Here is a 26,006-nt window from a genome sequence, read left to right as displayed (position 1 = left end):
AGTCAACATACTGTTGGAGAAGTGTCCCACTCAAATACACCTGCCTCAGGAAAATGGATACAGAAGAGCAACAAGTTAAAAACATTCACTGAATGAAAACTGTAATTCTCCATGGAAACTGCCATTCTCGCTCACACTTTCATTAGCTGCTGCATATGATGATTTGGATCGGGATATGAGATGCATTATTATAGTAATACATGTATACATTATTTCCAAGTGACCTATGCAAAAAAAAAAATAAAATTAATGTTAGTGTGTGAATTACTGACCCTCTTGTGTTGAGCTTGCCTTCATCTGGTGAGAAACATTCATCCCAGAGATTGTATTAATAATAATACTAGTAATGATAATAATAATAATAATAATATTAATAATAATAATAATAATAATAATAATAATAATAATAAGGTCGTATTTATCCAGGGTAGCATCTTCAGTGTTGCCACTGCTCTACCTAAGGGCCCTGCCATTATTATTACCCTGGCGTTGCCAGGTACTCATTTATTCACCTGGGTCGAGCAGGACATAGTCGGTAAAACATCTTGTCCAAGGACGTAAGCACTGGGCGGGATTCGAACTCGGGTCCTCCGATCAGGAGTCGGGAGTCATATCCACTGTGCCACAGTGCCCCCATTAATTTTTATCTTGGTGAACATTGTCGCTGCTATGGAAGAATCCTATGATTTTGAAATCTTGCTGTCTGCACTGTTGAGAATTGGAATACATTTATAGACTGCTACATGCAGCATACCGTAACTTTTTTATGCCTTTGCCACGAAGTGTTGCCGGAGGCATTATTTTTCATAATTTTGCTGTGTGGTGGTCAGAAGAATGAGCCACATACATTTGTACTTCAAATCTGAAAACCACAATGTCAGTTTGTTCATGAGCCCATTTTATATGCTGCAGTGTTCAGTGAAATAATGTGTAAGGATTTTATAAAGATGCATATTAAAGGTAAAACATTGTTTTCACATGCCTGCAGAAACTGTCCATATTTTTCTTTAAAGTGGACACATACGCATAGGAGATGTGTGAAATAGTGCTGTGACAACAATTTCAGTTGGGTAATGACAAAAATGTGAAATATTAGCCAAAAAGTATGCTGACAGTATTACATTTTGAGAACATGTGTGGTCATGGTTGATACATAAATGTTCTACAACAAATTATCAATAATTAACAAGTCAAGCCATGGAAGTAATGTACATTGTATTCATCGATCTTTTGTGTTAAGAGTAAATGGCAGGCAGCTTGTTGGAAAATACTACCGCTGGGGCTCAATCAATCATTACATAACATTCCATTTACCCACTACTGACAGGCAAGGCGCCTGAAGAATAAAAGTCAGGTAATCAGCCAGATAAGTTTCTTGGTAGATGCATTCCATATAGTTAGGCTTTTAATATTGGAAACAAATTTCGTATATGGTGGATGATGAATTTTGAGCCCTATTGAGAACTATGTCTTACCTTTAAGTTGTTTAAGTTTGTGATATTGTAAATGGTGGTTTGTTTTTCATGGAAAGACCTATTTTTATTTGGGATGTGCTATTAATATTTCAACAGATTACACCAGAATAAAACATGACACTGCTGTTGTTGGCACTCAGCTTTTCTTGATGAGAGTGTGAATAACAGTATCTCTTAATTGATGAAGTTGGTACACAATGCTGCATGGGGTTACTCCTCTTTGTGTTTAGTTATTATAAATATCAGGGGCGGATCCAGGAATTTCGTAAAGAGGGGGCGTGTTCACAAAATTAAAGGGGGGGTGCACGCACCCCTCCCCCATTTTTTCTTTTTATTTATTTTGTTTCAAAAAAAAAATAAAGGGGGGGGGGGCGTGCGCCAGTTGCGGTCCTCCCTGGATCCGCCCCTGAATATCACAATCATTATCACAGAGGGCATTGAAGTGTTAAGTCATGTTAGCACTCTGACTGTATTATTGTTTGATCAAATGTAAAGATACCTTTCCTTCATCACACAGTTTTGAAACGAACACTGAAACAGAAACCCATTATCATGAAATGTATCAACTATCCAGCCTGATGGGCACAAATTGGTTTTATTTGGCACAAGGTCAAGTATATGACAAAAGTCATTATGTAGTCAAGTTTATGTTGTGTCTTACAGGGCTGCCAACTCTCACGCATTGAGCGTGAGACTCAAGCATTTTGGTCCTTTCTCACTCTAAAACTTTATTTCATTTGCATGCATTTCTATTGATCTCACTCATTTTGACTCCTAGATTATAGCATTGGCTTGTGGAGTCTAACTCTCAACTAGTTTACAGTGTTGGCAGCCCTGGTCTTATGTCAAAACCAACAACCTCTGCCAAGATTGCAGAGCATATCAGATAGGCAGTTGTGAAAGTATGTTATCTCATCAGTGCTTATAAATCATTAATGTTTTTATTCTTAAAGTGGCAAAAAGCTTTTACATAAGGACGTTACAATGCTTCTTATGTATATCATGTATTTCAAATGTGTATATTGTATGCACAATTCTTGTAAACTACCTAATATTTCATTATACAATAATTTTGAATAAACACCATGTCAAAGAATGCATATCAAAGTTTTATTGATGGTGCAGTCAAGCTTAATGCCAGAGTCGAATGTATGTGGACAGAAGAAATAGCTTCGACTAAGAGAAAATTTAACTTGTGCGGGATTAAATTACGTGTAAATTGAATATAAAGAGAAGGCGACTTGAAAAGACCTTATGCAAGGTCGACTTAGGCAGGGTTTACATGTATGATTGTAAATTATATTGCAATTTGCTGTGGTGGAGAAAACTGTAGTGATGCCTAATCTTTTAAGAAAATCAGGTATGCACACATATAAACAAAACATTTTTTTTTTTTTTTTTGGGGGGGGGAGGATTAATGACATGCCCATAAATATGTACTTAAATCCCTTATTAGGCAGAATATATTAGAGAAGCTAGATGTGCACAGGATCAATACTGCATGTATAACAATATTCTCAGGTTTGAGTTTCCTCAGTTTGTCTCCCTCGACAAACGAAAACTCGTTAAGATCGCAACTGCTGATCTGTAAATTAACAAACAATATTCTCCACTGATAGACTGATTCAGTGGAAGGAAGACCAGGGGAATCTCCCTGAATGACTATCGTCGTTTTTGCCGTGATATTATTTTTCCAAGCAGAGGTATTTTGTACACACATAAAATGAAAGCTCTCCGATATCAATGAATGTGACAATCTCATAAGATAGACAATTAGCCACATGGTGGGAGATAACTTCTCACACCCAGTCAAGTGGACGGCCATGGGAATGCACCGAAAGCAGAGTGTCACAATACACGTCTACAGTATGTCCCCCCAAAAAAATTACAATAGGACCCCCCGCAATGATATCTTTAAAAATAGTGAATCAATCTAAATACAAATTCAGGGTATGAATCTATAACTCATTACCCACATCTTACAGAAAATCCCATTCGATTTGCTTCAATGGTCAAAGAGAAATGAGGAACTTTGTACAGGATGTCGGAAATCTCTTTCGTCCAAGTTCTGTCTATTATTCACGCACAAGAGCATTGAATTGCTAAAATTGGAAGAATCAGACTCATGACATGCTTTACAACAATCTACATTTTTCTGTGACCGCTTAACCAAATTGAATGGGGTTTTCTGTAAAATAGAGCTAAGATGTTATATTTTAAGACCCCGAAGTAGCACTTCGACAGGTCGATCATTTTGGGTGTTATCAATTCGAAAATCTGATTGTAATTTTTGGGGGACATACTGCAGTATGTCCCACAAAAATTACAATCAGATTTTTGCATTGATAACATCCAATATGATTTTTTTTTTTAATGCTACTTCAGGGTCTTAAAATATAACATTGTAGCTCTATTTTACAGAAATCCCCATTCGATTTGGTTAAGCGGTCACAGAGAAATGTAAATTGTTGTAAAGCATGTCATAAGTCTGATTCTTCCAATTATAGCAATTCAATGCTCTTGTGCGGGAATGATATACAGAACTTGGACGAAAGAGATTCCCGACATCCTCTACAAAATTCCTTATTTCTCTTTGACCACAGAAGCAAATCGAATGGGATTTTTTGTAAGATGTGGGCAAGGACTTATAGTTTCATACACTGAATTTGTATTTAGATTGATTCGCCATTTTTAAAGATATAGCGGAGGGTCCCGTTGTAATTTTTTTTTGGACATACTGTATATGCAAATGACACATTATAGTTATAATATTGCCAACACATAATGATGACACCAAAGTTGCCAAAGTCTAGTTAAGACCCACAATAACCAAAATACATGTACGTGGGGGGTTGTACTGTTGAAAAGCAAAAACAAAACAAAACAAAATAACAACAACAAAACAAAGCAAAACAGTGACTTTGAAAGGGATAAGGTTCATGCAACACATTCTTCAGACAATATCAGAAATGCACACTTTTGATACTGTATTACATCAACTTTCTATTTAACAGAATTGTACATTGTATGTGATCTTCAAATTTGTCATTTTACTATTCATGGAAATATATGCGTCATCCAGTCATCTCGCTCGGTAAATTGTGATTTCAGGCAATGGTTTTATTTTTACATCTACAGTTACCATTGCATAAGTTAAAGTAGCCTACCAAATAAGTTGGATTTCATTGTATTCGAAATAAATTTTCTGATAAAAATATGAAAATTAGGTGTTAATTATGTTATGCTAGTCAATCATTTCTAAGTCAAAGCTTTGTCTTCTTAAAACAAAATTGAGGAAAATTGAGGAAAACTTAATGAGAGCCACTCTAAATCTTCACTGTGATTTTCTATGCAAACATAAATATTACTACTTCCGGTCAATTAAGATGAGCAGAAAAGTGCTAGTTTCAAAGACAACCTTGTATTTTGTTTCTGTCAAAGAAGATACCTTTGAAACAACGACAACAAAATGAAATAAGCATCAATACACACAAAATGTATGGAACAGGAATTCCGTAAAGGGGAGGCGCCTTTACAAAATTAAAGAGGGGCGTGTTTCACCACCCCCCCCCCCATATTTTTCTTTTTATTTCTTTTGTTTTAACCAAAAAAAAAATAAAGAGGGGTGCGCGCCCGGTGCACCCCCCTCTGGATCTGCCACAGTGGAATCACTAAGAAATATAAATACACTAAAATCAAACAGTGAATGAGTGGCTTAGACTGAATATTGATTGGGCTGTTAATATTTAAGAGACAAAACATTTCATCAAATTTCTTGTCCTGTTGTACGTACACATCTACAAATACAATGCATGAAGAAAGCAACTTCTCTTACAACTTACCCAAATTCCGGCTTCCATATTTTATTCCTAAGTCAATTATTTCACATTAGTGTGACAGTGAATATTTGCTTTACAAATAAAATAGATCCTTGTCTTATCGGATGAATTTGGATTGTGTAAATGCGTGCCAAGTGTGCTATTCAGTTTGTTGTACCTGAGTACAAAGTACCCACCGTGATAGTATGTGGTATTGAAACATGGCTTAGAAACAGCTACAAAAATATTCATCGACTCACGTAATCCAAGACTTTAAACTTTGCTCCTTGATGACCAGAAGACGAAATTGAAGCCAAACTTGGCAAATGTTCTGTCGGAATATTCCTATATATTTATCCTGTAGGGTCTACACAGGTTTAGACAACTTATGGGTCTTCATGAGCCTGACAGAGCATGCATGCATGTACGTACATGTATTTAAGCCTCAGACAAGAATGTGAAATACATGTACTGCAGAATAAGTTACTTTTATGTTGCACATCTTTAACTGGCGCGGTGTTTCATTGGCTGAGTCTGTCCTTCTTTTATGTTTCACCCCCATCTTGGTACAGCAGGAACGCTCCATGAGTGAAAGTGTAAACTGAGAGAGGTGAAGTTTGGGATTCTTATGAGATCAGTAATCCTCCATTTGGCGTTGGATCGCATCTGCACACTGCACTTCGAAGACATTCTTCCAGTGAACATGGATGAGTCTGCAGAGGAAAGATCAATTATTTGAAAAATGTGAACAATAACTTTATCAAAATCGTTTCTGGAATAAAGTGTCTACAGTTATGCTTTATTATGGAAATTACTGATATCTCCTTATATTTCCGGCTTTATTGCCAAATTTTTATATAGTACCTGTAGGATATTTTGTGATGCAACTGAACTACCGGTATCCATATATGCATTCCGTTTAATGTGATAACAATTACCGCTTCCAATGGTAAACAATGGCTTTAACCGCAACAATTATGATGCTTGGCATGTAAACGGCAAACGTTAATTTCCTGATTTCAATTCAGTCGTGGTCAGAAGTAGCTTACTGATTGTCTATATTATACAGTGGACTCCCGTTAAGCTGAAGTCTGCGCGACCGGCAATTTTTCTTTTGTTATATCAAAATTTTGTTGTAACCAAACAAATAAACAATAAAAAAAAAACGCATAGAGCGGATAATGTTTGCTGTTTAAATTTTTACTTCGATGTAACCGGAATTTCGTTATAACCGTGTTCGTCATAACGGGAGTGCACTGTAGCTCCATGGTCGAAATGGTGTTATGATGAACGTGAGGAATGAACATACAATTATCCTTTTCAAAGACTGACTGGTTCCTCTTATATCTTCATATCTCATAACAAAATACATCTTGAAGCCGTTTTCACTATTTCAGTGACCAATATGCCCATTTACATGAGAAACAGTGGTTGCTGATTGTGTTTATGTCATCCGCCTGAAAGATTATGTCAGCGAAAAATGTCTTTACACTGAGTTACAGTTACATGTACTTCAGTTACCTATAGAAGTCTGATAATGGCTTATCAATACACACCTGTCGAGAGTTCTGTAGATGTTCGGTAAAAGGAGGTGTACATCTAACGCGGCGTAGTTGATCATATCTTGAGTGAGCGGGCGCTTGGCCCAGAACCGGTAGATATAGCGCATTTTCTTTAGAAACTTCTTGTCCTTGTGGGTCGCTTCCTCCTCCACTATCTGGCACAAGTCTTTGAAGTTGATCCGGCCCCGGATGCTGGCGCCATCGATCGCGCATTGGTCCTGCAGCAGGTGGAATGCGATCTGTGAATCGGAAGTCGTTGATATTTTATTTTGAATTCGGGGAGATAACAACAAAGACAACAACAACAACAACAAAATGTAACAGAAGTACATCAACTTGAAGATGTAACAAAAATAAACTGACAGAATCTGAAAGGTCTAAAAGGCCTACACGTAGTCCAATCATTATGGGGTGTGGTTCCATTAAAATACAGCTATGTACCCGATACTCAGCTAAAAAAAAAAAAAAAATCACAGCAAAAACATCTTAAAGCATACTTTTTTTATTGTCCAACCTTACGATTGTTTGGTTAACCCGTCTCTTTCGAGATTTGAACATTTTTAGAAACTACGCACAGGACACACCAAAATCCCGCAGGCGCTAGTTTAAGGTACCCTTCAATGTTTTATGTTAAGAACCGGACATCAAAGTGCTGATACCCTACTCTTTGTCACTCGTCCGTCTTCCGTTTTGTAATTCAGTGCAAAGTTATTATCTGAGTGACATTTTACACTTGATAGGGAGCGTCAATCGGCAAGATGATCGGCCGATCAACTGATATGTCAGAATTCAATGCTGAAACCTGTTTTAGAACACACTACGAATCACTTATTTGTAGGAATTTCTTTGCAACTCGCTTGCGCTTGCATACCATGCTCTCTTGAACCCCTTCCCCTTCCCCCATCATATCGTCCCCAAACATGCTCCGGGGACAAACTAACCGATGTATCGAAGATGTTAGTGAGGGTGACGCCAAACTGATGGTAGAGGGCAGCAGCATCTGATCTGCAGTCATGAATCACCTGTTTGAAAAATACGTAGATTTAAAATAAAATAAAATAAAATGAAATAAAAGTACAATGCACTCGTTCGTGAAAGTTGCATTTCCGAGACAATCACGATCTCACGTGTTGTGGAACAGCTCGAATAACATTTGAAGACTTGCAGCCAGTGTGTATGTCTATGATGTAGTCAATGGGGCATAATACTAATAAAATTGTACGTTTGTTTCTCACCTTGATCAGAAATTGAACAAAAAAGAAAACGAAAAAGAATGGACGAACCGCATTTACGGTGATGAAACTAGCATCATTTTTTTTTTCAAATGACAACATGTCATGACAAGAAACCGCATGAACAGTGAATAGATGAAGGGGCGAAAAGTGCTATGATGCAGCAGTTCCTGATATAAAATTGACATGAGTAGAGCCTATAATGAAGAGGCGTTAAAGGGAAATGAAAGCAAAATATTCACGTGGGTTGAATGGATGCAGAATGTCATGTATCAAAACACGTCAGCAGTTTGAGGAAAATCGGACAATCCGTTCAAAATTTAGGATTTTTAAAATCTCAGTCCAGCCATTGTTGGATGGGAAGACTACTACAGTTCATGACGTCATGTATGAACAACAATTGTATAGGGAAAGTCTAAGGAGAATCCCACAAAATTAAAATTTACATCAAAATTATACATTCCATCGACTTGTTACGGACACAGGCCAACATTAAGGGTATAATGCATATCTCCCCCCCCCCCCCCTAGCTTTCTGAAAGTCAAGTGCTCTTTCAGTGTGCTATAGAAAAGTGAAAATAGAGCTTATATTAAATTTTCTTTAGATATTCTTGATACTGTTTTCCATACATGACGGCACAAAGTGATGTAATCTTCTCATCAAGTGATCGCTGCACCAAAACTTAAACAAAAAGAAATCAAAACGTGTGAACGGATTGTCCGATTTTGCTCAAATTTCGCTAATGTGCATGTTCTACAAATATCGCTGAATTCCTTTTTTTTAACACATATATACAGTGTATAATAGGCTTCTCCCTTATGCTCGTCCATCGTGTCGGGGTTTTGAGTTTGTGAGATCATGTTGTCGGGTGATGACAATGGTGACATTGTGGGTTGTCTGCTCCACGCAACCACAAGGGCAGCTGACTTTTGGTTTAAAAAAAACACAGACAAAAACGTGTAATTCTAACAATAACTGAGGGAAAAAACAAGTCTGAATGATAAGCTTTGTTCGGGCTTTCTTCTACTATCAAAATGACCGCAATGTCATACAAGTGAACATTACGTCTCCCTCGAAGGGCTAGGCAATGAGTTCATCACTGCGTCGTCTGAGGAAACTAATATACCAACGGACCCAAAACTAGGAACTATTAATATTGAGTTCGTGTTTTGTCTCCTGGCCACAAACAGCTTCTCTGATAGTCATTTACTTCAATTGAAAATTGAAAGAATATGTCTTAATTTGTGATTGTATGGATTGGCTAAACGTTTACAAAATTACAAGTTGCTGTGTAGAACCTAGATGAAGAATACTACATTGATTGGGTATACATGGGAAAGGAAGAAATAATACAGGCGGCCTTTCAATGTTCCTCTTTGTGATTACAAAGTACCCTGATTCCTTGCTGATGTAATTTCATTAACAAAATATCGATGCAGTAAGTAACCTACTCCTAAGTTATCAAAACCTTATAATCTCTCACATCTAAAATATATTTTCTCTTATTGAATGTATGATAAAAAAATTCTTTGCTTCACACTTCTTTGCGTCACACTTTGAAGGTTCTCTACAACTTTAAAGATGAGCAAAATAATAATAATTCTGCCACATACCAAATAATTGAATATTTTCGTAATTTGTTTCCTTTTTTTTCCAGGAAAGTGGCCACCTTCACTTGTTCATATTTAAGAAGTTAAGCAGCTAAATAGGCAGTAAGAAGGAAAGAGAGAATGACCTTCAATACTGATGAACTCTCGAGAAAGTCAGCCAGGAGGCCATCAGTAAAGATGGACGGACACTTCTGGACATCGAAGATGTAAACGAGACCATTCATTTTGGCGATTTGCACCAGAGTCAGATCACCGGTACGACCTGCGCCGAAACAGAAAAACGCTAAAAACTTATAAAGGGATGGTGTATATTGGTTGAGGTGAAGATTCAGCATTTAACTTTTTGAAAAATACTTAGAAACCACTTTATGAAATGTTGAAAGAACATGATAATTCCATGTAGACTTCAAAGTTTACTTGATGAAAATCGGTCTTGAAATGGCTTATAAAGATATCCAAAAGACAAGGTAAAACAAAGCAATCCTATAAAAGGTGTGTCCCATCTTCTATTAGAATCAATCTCTTTCGGATACCTCAGCCATTTTAAAACCAATGTAGATCAAATGAATTCTGAATTCCTCTTAGAATAATAGCCTCTTTCATATTTCATAAAAGGATTCTCATTATCTCAAAAGATTATCATCAAAAGACGTTGGAAACCTGAAACCCCATCTCAACCGAAACTTTGATGTACACATACATTGTACCTTTAAGCTACCGTACATTTCAGAGAGATGTAAATACAATGCACTCCCGTTAAAACGAACGCAGTTATAACGAAATTCCAGTTACAACGAAGTAAAAAATCAAACCGCAACATTATCCACTTTATATATTTTCATTGTTTTTTGTTTTGTTTTGTTTTGTTTTGTTTTGTTTTGTTTTGTTTTGTTTTGTTTTGTTTTGTTCAGCTATGATAAGATTTCGATTTAACGAAAGAATCTGCCGGTCCCGAGGACTTCGTTATAACTGGAGTTCACATCATTCTTTACTGTAGCCAGCTGAAATGCTAATGCTTGTGGAAACTCAATCAATATGAATGGCAGAGGATTCCCGTCATTTCACACGACCGGCATGTTTTCGTCGTTGAGAATATTGAAAGAAGGAACCAGATGAATATCTTGCACATTGCTGGTCAGTGTAAAACATTGAAAAATTAAATAATAACTTACGGCCACAGAGTTGAAATTATCACAACATAGGCCTAATTGAGGGCATAAATATGCTGAATGTTAAAACTTGTGAAGTTACTATGCTACTCACAACCATATTATAGCAACTAAATTTCACTGCTAATATGTATATTTATTGAATAAGGGATTGGGACTTCCTTCTCTATTGACCGGGATTCAAACCGGACAAGGGGTATCGTTTATAGTAATATCTCGCGTTATGAAATTAAGGCACGATATTAAAACTTCCTCTCCTCCCCCTCAAATACAAAACAATCAAACACAGAACAAAGCAAAACATAGAACAAGAACAATCAATAGAAAACTATTAAAAAATGTGATTTCCTACCAAGATCAACACCTTCGCAGTCTAACGCCACGACTAGTCCTGGGTGTTGGCCCTTCCTTTCCTTTCTTTCGGCGTGTTCGAGCATTGGCTGAAGAACCGAGTAGGACTGGCGCACATTTTGGATGATCTGGGCGTACTCCAGGGAGTACTCACGCCTGCCTCTCGGGAACGTCTGGAAGTTATGGTAGTGAAAGTCAGACTCACCTCAAGGTGTGAATCAGATAAAGCTACTTCAACAACGAATCCCCGCGGTATAGACAGAGTAGCTTTCAGAAAACAGTTCAACAGTTTTTATTATTTGAGTATTACTGTTCCTGTAACTTTGTTTTGTTTTAAATGTTTATCGATTGTCAATCCATTACAACAAGACCAGTGTGTGATCATAGAGGCCTACATAAATATATGTAGATCATTAAGGTTACGGTTCGTTAATCCGAAAATTGAATAAAGTTCGTTCATCCTAAATTTCGTTTTCTGAATGTCCTTTACTACGAAGGTTCGTTAAATCCGGAAAAATTAAGCTTCGTAATTATTCCGAAAGGTTGGTTAATGCGAAAGTGAAATGGTTCGTTATTCCGAAAGTACGTTAATCTGGAAACGAAATAGGCCTAAGGTTCACTATTCGGAAGGTTACGTTCATTGGAAAATGAAACAAGGTTCGCTGTTCCGAAGGTTCGTCAATCCGAAAATGAAACAAGATTTGCTATTCCGAAGGTTCGTTAATCCGAAAATGGAACAAGGTTTTGTTACTACGAAAGTTTGTTAATCCGGAATAATAAAACAATGAGTTGCGTAATTCCGAAAATGAGCTAGTAAACCACATTTAATAACGCAAATAATATGGTGTTACGATAGAATTGCCGTTGGTAGGACAGTATTCGCAAAACATTCAGTAACAAAGTAACAAAGTTTTTATTGTTTGAGTGTTATCAGATAATAGAAACTTTGTTTTCATTTGCATGTGTGTCAATTGTCAGAATTCTGACACCCAGATAATTAAGACCAGTGTGTGTACAAAAATTATTGTTTAATATTTATGACATCTAATATAGATGACATCTAATATAGATGACATCTAATATAGATAGATATAGTTGTACATGCATCTTCGTTTACTTGTTCTATTTGTTCTGTGTTTGTCTCCCTCACCATTATTGGTCTCTCTCGTTCAACCCATTCTGCTTTTTCTTACTCCCACTCCACCTTCCTCGAAGCGATCATCCCTACATCAAGACTCTTACGCCAGCATTGCACATTGCTACGTGTATCGAATTGTTCACGTGCTTTGTCACACGTTGCCTGTTGGCCGCTTTCCTTTTCTATCGCACGCTTCCTCTTCACACTTTTGCTGGTAACTCAGAACTCTATTTCAGACCATATCATTATTTACTATGGCTGATTTCGTAAATGCACCCTTTCATTCTATGTCGAATGATGATTTTTTTGAATTATTTAGACACACAACATCCGAATCTGATTTAGTTGATGGAGTACCAGTTACACATGCAACTCCCTATGATAATTTCGCAGCCGATAATTTGAATTCATCAGCTCCTGAATTTACTTATGATTTTGATGATTCAATTCAGAACCCGCTATGTAATTATATAACTGTTAATGAATGTAAAGATATGTATCATAGTTTTTCTAAAGACACGTTTTCTTTGCTGCATCTAAACATAAGGAGTTTAAATAAGCATTTTGATGAGTTACAGTTTTTATTAGAATCTGATCACACTCAATCATGCTCTGTCATTGGTCTGAGTGAAACTTGGCTAACCGCGTCGTCTGAAAACTCTTTTGATATCGACGGATATAATATGTATGTTAATAACAGATCTGACAGGAGTGGAGGTGGCGTTGCATTTTATGTCTCAAGTTCTTTTAAATGTGTTATTCACAGCGATATCTGCAGAATGGATAGTACCGTTGAATCTCTTTTCATTGAACTTAGTATTCCAGGATGTAAGAATGTGGTAGTTGGAATTATATATAGACCTCCCAATTCAAATATTGTAGATTTTTTTACTTATATTGCAGATTTGGCAAAAAATCCAATAATTCGAAACAAGGACTGTTTTTTACTTGGCGATTATAACATTGATTTGTTGAAATCAGGAAATGATAATTCTTCAAGTGAGTTTCTCGAAACGCTTTTGTCTTCTTCCTTTCTGCCCCTCATTTCCAAACCGACTCGGGTTACAGATCATTCGGCTACTCTCATTGATAATATGTTTTGTAATGTTTTGCCCCTCCCTGACTCTTTTATAATTCTTTCAGATATAACGGATCATTTTCCAATAATGACTTCCTTTACTTTGAGAACGCTTGTTAATGACTCCAAATCTTCATTTCCTTTATTTAAACGTAGAGTGTCCCCTGAAAAGTTGGCCAGTCTTGATGCCGCTCTTGATAATGCAGATTGGTCACCAGTATATGACAGTGACGATGTTAATTTGTCTTTTGACAATTTTATGAATATTTTGAATTGTTTTTTGGATGATATAATTCCTAAACAAAAGAAAAGAATGGATTATAAGAAGACTCCTAGGTTACCGTGGATAACTAAATCAATTCTTCGCTCAATTAACAGAAAAAATCGTTTATATTATAAATACAAAATGGAAAATACTGATCAATCGAAAAGGAAATACACATCTTATAAAAATACACTAATCAGAATTTTACGTTTTGAGAAGAAAAATTATTACTCACGACAGTTGTCAAAATTTCAGTTTGATATTAAAAATACCTGGAAAGTTTTAAACCGGGCGATGAATATACAGAGCAAAAAAGTAGAGATTGATCAAATTAAATCGGATGATAATTTGATTAACAATTCTGTTGATATTGCCAATGTTTTTAACTCCTATTTTTCTCAGATAGGTGAATCGCTTGCTCAAGATATCCCGGCCACAAAACAAAATTTTACTGAATTTTTAGGTCAATGTAACCCAAATTCTGTTTTTTTTATTCCAACGAATAGGTATGAAATTATTGATATTGTTTCTTCTGTTAAAAATAAGCGCAGTTCCGGTTATGATGGTATTGATAATTGTATTCTTAAAGGAGTCATATCTGCAATTGCAGACCCTTTGACTCATATCTTTAATTTATCAATTTCTCATGGTATATTTCCTGATAAAATGAAATTGGCGAAAGTAATACCAATATATAAGAAGGGTGACAAACTGGATATCAGTAATTATCGCCCAATTTCTTTATTATCTTCATTGTCTAAAGTATTAGAAAAAATAATTTATACTAGAATTATCAATTTTTTTAATTTGCATAAAATTTTTACAAAGTCTCAGTTTGGATTTCGAGAAAAACATAGCACTATTCATGCAATTCTTCATTTCGTTGATAACGTGGTTAACGCAATTGACAACCACGCTCATTTAATTAGTATTTTTTTGGACTTCTCCAAGGCCTTCGATACAATCAATCATAACATTTTACTTTATAAGTTATCGCATTATGGAATACGTGGGAAGGCCTTGGAGTGGTTTAAGAGTTACTTAGGTAATAGGAAACAGTTTGTTACTATTAAAGATAATAATTCAGTTATAAGAGATGTCAAGTGTGGTGTTCCTCAGGGAAGTCTTTTAGGACCGTTGTTATTCATAGTATATATCAATGACTTTTCTTCTGTTTCTGAAATTCTTTCTTTTATTCATTTTGCAGATGATACCACTGTTATTTTTGCTCACAACGATGTTGATATTTTAGTCCAAAAAGTTAACACAGAACTGTTAAAAGTTACTAATTGGGTCAGGGCTAATAAATTATCATTGAATCTTCAAAAAACAAAATATATGCTTTTCAGTAATACTGTCGAAGTATTAAATTCTAACATAGTTTTAGATGATATTAATTTAGAACGTGTATTAGATTTTAAATTTCTTGGTATAATTGTTGACAATAAACTGTCTTGGAAAACACATATTGATCATATCTGTAAAATTATTTCACGTAATATAGGTGTTTTGAACAGATTGAAATTTTATATTCCTCAAAAGTCATTACTCATGTTATACTCCACTTTGATACTGCCTTATTTGAATTATGGAATTTTGGCTTGGGGTAATACTCATCAGACCCTCTTGAATAGAGTGTTGTTACTGCAGAAAAAAGCCCTCCGTATTATTTGTCATTCTCCTACACGTTCACATACAAATTTACTGTTTGCTTCTAATAAGTTACTAAAAATAAATGAGTTGTTTTTACTCAACTTAGGTCAATTTATGTACATGTTTAATAACAGTTCACTTCCATCTATTTTTGATTCAATGTTCCTTAAAAACCAATCATTTCACTCCTATCCCACCCGACGTTCAAATGAATTTCATTTACCTTTTTTCCGAACAATTTTAGGGAAAAATTCATTTATCTACACTGGTCCAAACTATTGGAATTCTCTGAACCACGATATAAAAACAGCTCCCTCTTTGTATTCATTTAAACGGAAATTAAAAGCCTATCTTTTGCGATTTTACAATAACATTTGTCATGAATCGGATTAGTTTTACACGTTATTCATTTTGATACCCCTTTCATAAAATCCGCATAGTTGTTTACACATTGTCGCTCGTACTAGCTGACCACCGCCAAGTTCGTGAATAAAGTTTTGGGTTAAGTTAGTCATGCAGTTGATGGATCTTTCTTCGGGATCTGCACTCTATACGCTTATATAATGAGGGACTTTTTTTTTTTTTTTTTTTTTTTTTTTTCCGTCCGGTCTTGTCTCTGTCTTGTTTTTGTTTTCCGTCCGGTCTTGTCTCTGTCTTGTTTTTGTTTTCCATCGTCCAGCCCTCGTGTATCGTTATCTCCGTTGTTCTAGTCTTACTTCCTGTCGTAGTCTGTCTTTTGCGTTTAACTATAGCCTCGTCGATGTCCCAGTGTCGTTTTATGTCCGTTTATATGTTAATCTTGTCATTTTGTGTTTTTCTTCCTTTTCTGTCTGACTCTTTATGGGCTTCCATTTCTAATTCTATTTTGTCAATGTTTTTAAACATTTTTTCCTCTCTACTTTTTTTTTTCTCTGCTGTTACAACTATTTTCGCTGTTGTTGCTTCAGACATTTTCGTTGCTGTCCTGATGCCGATAATTATTACCAATATTTTCACTGATTCTTTCTCTCCTGAGGGGCCCACACTCTACAAGCTTCGTCTTTTCAGTGGGTCCCTCCGTTTTTCGCCTTCTGTACGTTGATATTCAACTTTACTTTAATTTACTTCAGGCATTGTAATGTATCTTTACTGCAAGTATACAAGTGCTGTTTTACTCTGTTAAACTCACTTTGATTGTTTGTTTGTTTTTTTTTTTTTGGTACGATTCTTATCACTGAAGAAAGAGTGATGTATGTTATGTTATTTTTTTACTGTCGAGAAACGGAATAAAACTTGAATTTAGATTAGTATAGGCTCTACAAGTCAGGATATCTGCCTCGTGGTCCGTGCATGGTCTACATCTGTCGCTGTTCCCTCCATTTTGCGCCCATACATTTTAAATGCAATACATGTGTACATCTGTATTTTCTTGTTCTCTGCACACTTGATCTGATATTTCATAAGAAAAGCGCAAACTCTAGGAAAAAAAACAGGTACTTGAAGCTGCCTTTATTGATTTTGACGGAAAGACATTATGACAATTATTGGAATTTTAAGTTTCGCGTTGACTTACAACACATGAATTCCAAGGAGATGATGCCAACACTGAACAAGTCGATCACTGACGTCAAGCAAATTGTCACTGAACTTTTCTATTTTCCACAAAACAGATGTAGGCCTACACCTTTTAATCAAATTATTTGAGAGCCTATACCAATCTTGATATCATCGGAAGTTTGGTTTACTGAAGAGCTAGGAGGGGAAATTGGGTGCTGAGTTGACGAAATTTATAAGCGTTCGCAATGCTCTACGATGAAAAATGGTGTTAGGGATCTATCACCTCAGCTGTTGTACATTGTGAAATATAAAACCAGAAATTTTCCCACGCATTTTCATTTCGCGAATATCGCTAGAGAAAGATTCGCGAAACTTTTGTTTTTGCTTGTTAGCTCATGAAACCCGGAAGTGCCCCCCCCCCCACTTTTGAAAACGTGGCGCCACGGCCATGTGTCAGACACTGTTCTGTGAACATTGAGTGTAGAAGAATTTGGGGTGAAAGGGCTAGCATGGCTATGTCAGGATGTGTCTACAGTGGTTTTTTTTTTCTGAATCAAAACGTTTTCGTATAATAGCTCGCAGCTCCAAATGTAATTTGCATGAAGATCATTATACGCTTGCAAATACGCAACTTTGAATGCAAGTTATAGGGCCTCCCTTCCTAAAAAATAAAAAAAAAAATGAAACCATAAATCAATATGTCGTGCGAGTTTAGCAGTCACAAGCCCAAGTTGCCATTTCGGCTTTAAAATGGTAGTGCCTATGTTCGATGATCGTTTTATTTCTGTTTAATCGTGCACCACTACATGCCCCAATTACAGATTATGTATCTTTTGTATGCATAATTGCAACAATTTATACATTTAGGGGGCCTATGGCTCTATACTGCCCTTATTATACCGTCAAGTATAGGTCTAGTCATTGATTCTCATGGGTAGGTGTTTGTGACACGGAAATTTGGACAGAATTAAAACCTTCAAAAGCTTTTTAATACGTACTTAAAGTTGACATTTTATCACAAATGTTTTAATGTAAAGGGATCCCCGGGAGCAGTTGTGATGAGTGTGACGTAAATGACGGACAGATGTTCGATTGCACCAATATTGTAATAATGAGATACAAGCACTACTGCTTTCTAAACGTTATGGGTGATCCTGGACAATGAACAGTTCCTTGCGACTTTCTTTACGCAAAATGTTGGTTTCATAATTATCAATGATACAATTGTCATAATCATGAAACATGGGAAAGGGTTCATCAGTTTCGCGTCATTTTAGTAATGGAGAGTACCCCGGGTAAACTTCATGTACCAGTCAGACTGACCTAACGGCTGGGCTTCTATTTCTTAAAAAAATATAAATAAATAAAATTCCATTTCTTTCATCCAGTGTAGGCCCTATAAGTAGGCCTACTTAGAAAAAAAAAAGAAAATAGAGTATTAGTAACACGATGCACACACACAACGCACACATATAGGCCTACAAACGTGTTTTTTTTTTCTGTGTCCCTCTCTCTTAACTTGCTGTGTCATCATTTCTCTGATAAAAAGAAAAATGCGTTTATTTTCACATCACATGGTTGCGGATTACGAAAAACAACAAAAGCGAAGTTCTGTAACGTATTCTGAAGTCTTAAAGTCTGTGCAGGAGTCCTCTAAAAGGAGTATAGGCCGCTATGAATACGCAGAAGCGATCTGTTGCAAATAGAACTTTTTAAAGGGCAATAGTGACGTTCAAGCTTTTTAGACCTAAACAAGTTCACCTCGACTAGAAATGTGGATTGTGTGATGCAGATAGAACACATCAGTGAGAGTCTGAGAAAAATCGGACAACCTGTTCAAAAGTTAAGAATTTTTTAATTTTCTGCTCAGTCAATCCTGGATGAGAAGACTACTACAGCTTGTGATGTCACATGCGTAGAACGATATAAAGAAAATATAAAGAAAATGCCACATAATTTTCACTTTCCTCGCATAATAAAAGAACGCTTGGCTTGCCTCTTTCAGAAGACAAGGAGAAAAATATAAACCGTAACAAACGCCAGTGACAAGTCGAGGAAATGTGCATTAAAAAAAAAATCTCTTTATATTTCTGTTATATTGTTCTACGCATGTGACATCACACACTGTAGTAGTTCTCTCATCAAGCAGTGACTGCGCAGATATACTTTAAAAAAATAACTTTAAACGGATTGTCAGATTTTCCCTAAATTTTCACTGGTGTGCTCTACTAATAAATTGCTGCATTCACTCAATATTAACATAATATGAAAGCGGACTGGCATGCCGTCTCTCAAACAAAAACAGAAATAAATAATGTTCGTTATAAATACCTTCTGAATATAAATACATGTACGAGATTATCATGGCTTCTAATGGATATCATGGTCAAATCACGAATGAAACAGCAACTTACTTGACAAATGTATGCTAGGTCGGCTTTGAAATCTTCCGGGTGGAAACCCTCGTACATGCATACTCGACTGGCGTGATCCAAGTAAAAATACTGAGGTACAGTGCGCAGAAAGCTGCAAAGTGCTTTGCTAGTTTTTATGTACTTATCAAATAGTCCATCGGGATCAACTGCATCTCTACAGACGACATCGAGAAGAACATCGACAGGGCACTTATTCCATTTGCGAAGGACGTCAAACAGGACGGTGACAATGTCTCCGGTCCGGTGGTGGGGTACGTGACACGAGGATGGTTTGGGCCAGGCGGCTGGGAGCTTCTTGCTCGTATAGTCCTCAATATCATCGTAACACTGCGGCCGCTCGTCGAAGCAGTGCCAGATGCGGGTTACTGTCCACTTTCCCTTTCTTTTCTCTTTTATATTCACCACGACTTGATCCCGGATAGAAAGAAGGTCGTCCACCTGTTCGACGATTTTCCCGAAGCCACACGACTTTCGAAGAGGAAACAGCGTTAGCCTTACCCGCAATTTTCCCTCCGCAGGATGCGTGACGGTGATCTCGGCGAGATTTATATCAACGCTGCTCACTTCTCCGCGGAGGTGGGTGGCGGTGGCGGTCTTCGTTTTGTTCGCCGAGTTGTTCGCTGCAGTTTCTGCAGCTGCTCTGTGAGATCCAGACATAACTTTGAGAAAATAGGCTGTATCTTCACACTGTCCAATAAGGGAAATTAAGCGTCAGTATTGGCGATTAAGTATAAAACAACTGATTAACTTTTATCGCCCGCATGAACACCTGAGCCGACACCGAAAAACAGAAGTAGATCTCGACCGTCGCTTTGTAAATGTACCAGTACATGTATAGAGATTTAATAATATCAGAACAAAGACTGATGACATGTCGCCCATCTACAGTTCGGCACACGCACGTCATACACGGACGGTTTGATTTGCGGTGTTTCCTCGGATCCGGTATCCTCGTCCACAAGTGCGCCGTGCGCGCACAGTCCTTAATGAACCTTTGGACCGTACGCTCTTTGCTTTGGACTGCGTTCTGCGTTTTCATACAGAGAGATGAAAAGAAAAATGGGATGTCTATACAGGGTAGTCAGAAATCTTTGGATTATGAAAACCCTAACCACAGATTTGTCTTTTTTGCAGAAGAACTTTCTCATATTTTTTTTTGTTTTGTTTTGTGTGTATAATTATAGCTGGTGGTCGATGGATAGCTCCCACTGCATGTCGATTTTCGAAGACGAGACTGACCGAGGTCACGGAAATCTATAGACTTCTCTAGCAATGTCCGAGTGGACGTCACTGGGATCGTGCCAGGATAGAGGCCAAGGTCTTCATATCTGTAAACAGAGATGGCGAGTTGTCCGACAACTTTTTCAGACGAATTTGATCTCAGCCAATCAGATGCAAGGATTTCAGTAGCTTCATATAACATTTTGTCAGAAAAAAATATCTGACAAAATGCCTCATGAAATGTCCCGCTGAAGGCCTATTCAGTGCAGCAAGTCAGAAATCTTCAGTGTTGTCGTAACTTGTGATGGACGTTTTGTTAGTTCATGAATGTCTCCAGTCTTCTAAAGGCGGTAGGCTCGGTACAAGAGTTTCCACAATTAGCTGCCGTAACTAGGCAATATAGGGTAAAATTCCATTTCTTTAATGGCTGTACAGTGCAACGTGATAAATGTACCTGGATTCACAATATCTTATCTTGTAATACATTTGGATAAGATTTTGGTGCACATAACGTATCTTGGACGCTGTATTCTGATATGATATACGTAGTCATTGAATTGATGCCGATTTGGGGTTCTCGTTTTGGGCTTCTTTTTTTTTTTCTTTCTTTTTTGGCACCCTGTACACAATTGGGCGTGTGTGCGTGGGGAAAACCATACAGGGGAATCCCCACCATCATGGCCTCGGCGCGCACGAACACGTCATAACAGACGCGGCGATAAAGCCTCATTTGCATAAAGTAAGCACCTTTGTGTACGCAAACCGTTGGGAAGTGTGATAACGCATGGGTTACACCTTTTTACTTGCGCAATCAGTTGATTCGAGGTCAACTTTTCGGAGTAAGGACTGTAATCGTGAACTGCCAACACACTCCTTGCCATTGTCAGTGGAAATCTTGCTTCTCATTGTATGTAACAAGGCAATAACGAGTCAAGAGATGATTTTGCACGTTGATGATTTACCCTATTCTTTGTAACTTGTGAACAATTTGGGGGTGTTTTCTTTTTTTCGGAAAAAAAAATAAGTGAAAAGATTACAAGCCAAATACAAAAGTGATCTTCAATGCAACTATATTGTTTTAAAGAAAAGAATATGCGGTGATTAAAACACTGCAGTAGGCATTTGTCTAATGAATGTGTGCTACACAAAGAGAAAAAAAAATCTTCCTTTTATTTATTTATTTATTTGTTTATTTATTCATTTTTATTTTTCTATTTTTTATTCATTTATTTTTTTGCCGAGAGACGTTTATTACTGGAGAAACTGTAGATTAACATAACAGAGATTTGGTACCTTGAAAACTTACCAGCAGCGTTTTTGTATCCGCTTCTACACAACTATTGTATTGATTATTCTACACAACTGTTGTATTCTATTGATATTGTGTTATTTTGTGCATAAAAATGTTTTACATTGTTGGACTTGACTCGACTTGAGCAGCGTATATATCATGATAGCATTAACGTCACAGTGATATCAATGATTATAATATAACAACAATAAGCATTAAAATCTATAACAATCATCATTGTTAATTTCATCATTATTCTTTTAAACACACGTAGCAATGAAAATCAGTTGTTTGAGTACCATTTGAAGGGCATAAAGAACCATTACTCAGCATAAGATGAAGATTACTCACTCACCACATTTCCCTCGCTGTTTCACCACACATATTTCACACATGTCTATCCCATGTACATTCATTCGATACATTCACCATGCATCATACCTTGGAAAGCATACATCGGAAATGGACTTGAAGTTATACCAAACTTATTTGCCCCTCTGCACCAATGAAGATAATTGATTTCTGTGTGATAAGCTCTGTCCAGCTGGACAGTTGAAAACTTCATCAGGGTTAAAATCATCTATCTTACCGGAACTCGCCCAAAATTTCTTTGGATTCGTTTTGAATGTATTGATTGAAGTGCTCCATACTAGTTAGACGAAGGCAGACTGTTCCATTCTGATATCACTCTGAGAAGTAGAGAATTGCATCAATTTTGTCTTGACACGCTTCTTCAAAATCTTAAATCGATGTTCTCTTGTTCGGCTGCCAGATGAAAAGTCAAAGAAGTCAGTTGACTGGGAAAGCTGGCGTCTATTCCCTGTACAATTTTGTAGATTTGTATCATGTCTGACCTATTGTAATGTCTGCAGGCCAGTGAATGTAGCTTTAGGTGTTCAAGTCGTGATGCGTATTGCAGATGTCGAATGGGATGCACTATTCTTGTTGCTCAACGTTGCACTTTGTCTATTTTCACAGCATCATAGACATAGACGCAGTGGATATAGCACATCGAGAGCTCATAATACTATATACAGGTTTTTGAATTAAAAAAGAGAGATATGTTTGAATTAGAGCAGATAATTTATAAGCACTAATGAGCTGACGGCATTATACTCCATAATTTCATCCCTTGTCCGGATTAAACATATAATTTACTCGAGGTGGCGGTCATTCTTATGTGTGTTACTCTTCTCATGAAGCTATCAGTAATGATGCGTATAAATGCCTCACCCATAACCCAACTCTGACAATATAGGATAGGGCCAGGTTTGTATTTGTCTCCCATTAGAGTGTGTTTTACACTAACGTTTGTCTCATGTACCATTCTTTACAGTGGTATTTCAAAGAAAAATATTGGGTCATGTATTGTATTTCTAATATATTAAACCAGAAATTACGTAAAACGTGAATACGTGAGGAAGCGTTACATAACCCTTCATATCATATAGGGCCGACTTTTGTACGAATTCCATATGTAAAACAAAACTAAAATTAAGATACCAGCAATGTGCCTGTGTAGCTCCACAAACTGTGAAATGGCTTACCATTAGAAAACATGAAATCCCCAACTGTAGAAATTTATAAATCAAGAGCAAAATATTTTTTTCCCATTTCACTGAGAGTGTGCATTATTGCATATCACAAACTTTGGCAGCACAGGATATAATATGAATGGGATAGGTTTTAAAAATTGACATATTCAAATACTTGTCGGAAGGGGACAAGCTTAGCTGGTAAATAAGTTACTCTCAAAATGCCTATTTTACCTAACAGTGATCGCAGGTATCTGAGTATTCAAAATGATCATTTCATTAATGATTAATATGTCATGACGTCATACAAGATCCCTCCCTGTATAATTTTGTCACAAAACTCTTGTTTCGATGTTGGACATCACAAATACAATGATCAGCAAGCTTCGCTGAAGGTTAAAATAAACGACTGTATCGCAGAAAATACGAGTGATTGGTTACCTTGGGGCTTCAGTATTTTCGGCCGCAAAGATAGACGCACAAACGAAAACAGATTTCTACCCCCTCTCTTTTGTTTGTCAGGTGGTTTGCTGGTTTCGTTTCTGGGAACACTCTAACCTCATGTTTAGCCCTTGTCTCTCTTGACACTGAACAATATGGCTGCCCCTTGAAGGGGTTGCATAATCATTGATCGCCATGTATATAGTTACATAGAAATCAGTGGTCATATTTTTCTAAGTAGATATCGTGAGTTAGGTCTTGAAAGAGCGTTGACCCCTATAATTATAACTGAATCGACTGTTTTCAAATTACGGTAATGGTGTTTTGTATTACAGTATGCCCGGGGGAAAAAATGATTACAATCGGACTTTTCGCATTGCTAACTTTCGAAATGATTAAACGAGCTAAGTGTTTTTTCAGGGTATGAAACTATAACTTGATACCAACATCTCACAGAAAAGCGGATTCAATTTGATTCAGTGGTCACGGAGAAATGTGGATCTCGGAAATGAATATGTCGTGGATCCATTTCTTCCAAGTTTAGCACTTGGATGCTCTTGGCATCCATATGAATGAAAATATTCTGCTCACGACTGACAGGGCAACCAACGAATGAACTCAAATTTTGTGCATAACATTGCATCACTATATAAATTTGTGAATATATAGATATTGCTGTCATGACCATCTTGATGAAAAGAAAGAGAGAGAGAAGAAAAGAAAGAAAAAGGAAATAGAAAACAGAAATCCCAAATGGAAGAAAACGTCAACTCATACAAGTCTTCAATGATGAGTCAATATTTGCATATCTTTCTTTAATCATTTATTTTCACACCTTACTGATGTTTGCAAAACTATAGAAAATCTGCATCTTTTTTGAGGTGATTAATTTTTTCACTTCTTCAGTTGAAAATGAAAAGAAACAAGCAGTGACTTTTTCGAAAGAGAATTTTCCAGAGAACACAATGAACAACTTAAGGTATGAAGAGCTCGCCTGACTTTTGGGCGTATTCTCTAGTATACATCACCATTCTCTATGATACAGGTGCTCGTCAGCTGAGATGAAAATGCTGTATGCATATACATGCACAGATTAGACTGCATGTCGTATATTTGGGGTCATTGTCCCATTCCACGCACATACATGTACTTCTCTTATTTGACGCAAATAGATTTACTGGGAGGCATACTGTGGTTGGACTCCCATCACCTTCACTTCTTTTTTTCTCTCTCTCTTTCTCTCTTTGTCTCTTTGTAATGCGTCTGGAATTTCGAATGGGGCAAGGGCGATAGGGCATAGCATACGGTAGTTCACTTCTCGAGTTTTAACAACGCCTCGGCTTCAACGAAAAGAGGACAAATAACAACCACACAGCTCTTCGTCGAGGTCGCGAGGCTACCGAGGAGCGATCAGTGGTTATACACATTCAAACACTGTCTTTTTAACAAAGGTAACTATGACTAATATTCCACGTTCATAATATACAGTTTCAATAGTTTATGAACCATAGTGGTCCTGAGAGGGTCGATTAGACTATGGACCCTGTGTGGTAGGGTCCATGATTAGACCAGGGAGGTGGGAAGAGCCACCTCCCTGATTAGACCCAGTGTCTGTGGTCACAGGCTGGTTCACCCGTCATGCCTCAGTGGTGTAAAAAGTTTTACACTTTTTGTGTGTATACGCCATCTCAACTGGAATATTACACAATAGGTAATCCGAACAATGTAATTTAGCGGCCAATCAGTGGTTCTATTCGCTAAACATAATACCTAATTATTCAGTGTCCCCGAAACCGTTTGTTGTTGATGTTGTAGTTCGTTTGCTGGGGGGGGGGGGGGGGGGGGGAAGGGGAGGGGGATGTTTGAAAAACCAGGAAACAGAAGAAATAACACCCATGACTTTCCAAAGTTTGTGTCCCTAGATTCTTCCGCTGTATGTGTGTGTGTGTGTGTGTGTGTGTGTGTGTGTGTGTGTGTGTGTGTTGGGGGGGGGGGGGGTACCATTGAACCTTTATCCACCCGACCCCTTATAGGCCTACAACAATTAATATAACGGACACTTCATTTTATTCATAATCACGAATCATATCACCATTGTTTCTATATCGCTCACTATCGTTTCATAAGACACTTCGATTTTACTACAAGGAAATGTGCTCACTAGATTCTATAGTTCATCCAAACGATTGGAGACCG

The 26,006-nt window shown here is 37.1% G+C and overlaps 1 protein-coding gene across 1 annotated transcript; it reads right to left on the bottom strand.

The window, feature by feature from the left end:
* Positions 1-5,880: 5,880 nt before the first annotated feature.
* Positions 5,881-20,114, bottom strand: LOC139724040 (uncharacterized). Its single transcript, XM_071635237.1, has 6 exons — positions 19,302-20,114; positions 11,219-11,390; positions 9,823-9,959; positions 7,797-7,877; positions 6,850-7,094; positions 5,881-6,006 (listed from the first exon to the last, which is right to left on the bottom strand). The coding sequence occupies exons 1-6, from the start codon at positions 19,977-19,979 to the stop codon at positions 5,928-5,930; spliced, it is 1,392 nt and encodes a 463-aa protein (XP_071491338.1). The 5' UTR covers positions 19,980-20,114; the 3' UTR covers positions 5,881-5,927.
* Between the last annotated feature and the right edge of the window lie 5,892 nt (positions 20,115-26,006).

Source organism: Diadema antillarum, unplaced genomic scaffold (genome assembly GCF_040938485.1).
Source record: "Diadema antillarum isolate AM-2024a unplaced genomic scaffold, OU_Dant_1.0 scf00000205, whole genome shotgun sequence".
Classification (NCBI taxonomy): Eukaryota; Metazoa; Echinodermata; class Echinoidea; order Diadematoida; family Diadematidae; genus Diadema; species Diadema antillarum.
The sequence above is the reverse complement of the archived record's forward strand: the minus strand, read 5'-3'. Positions and strand labels throughout refer to the sequence as shown.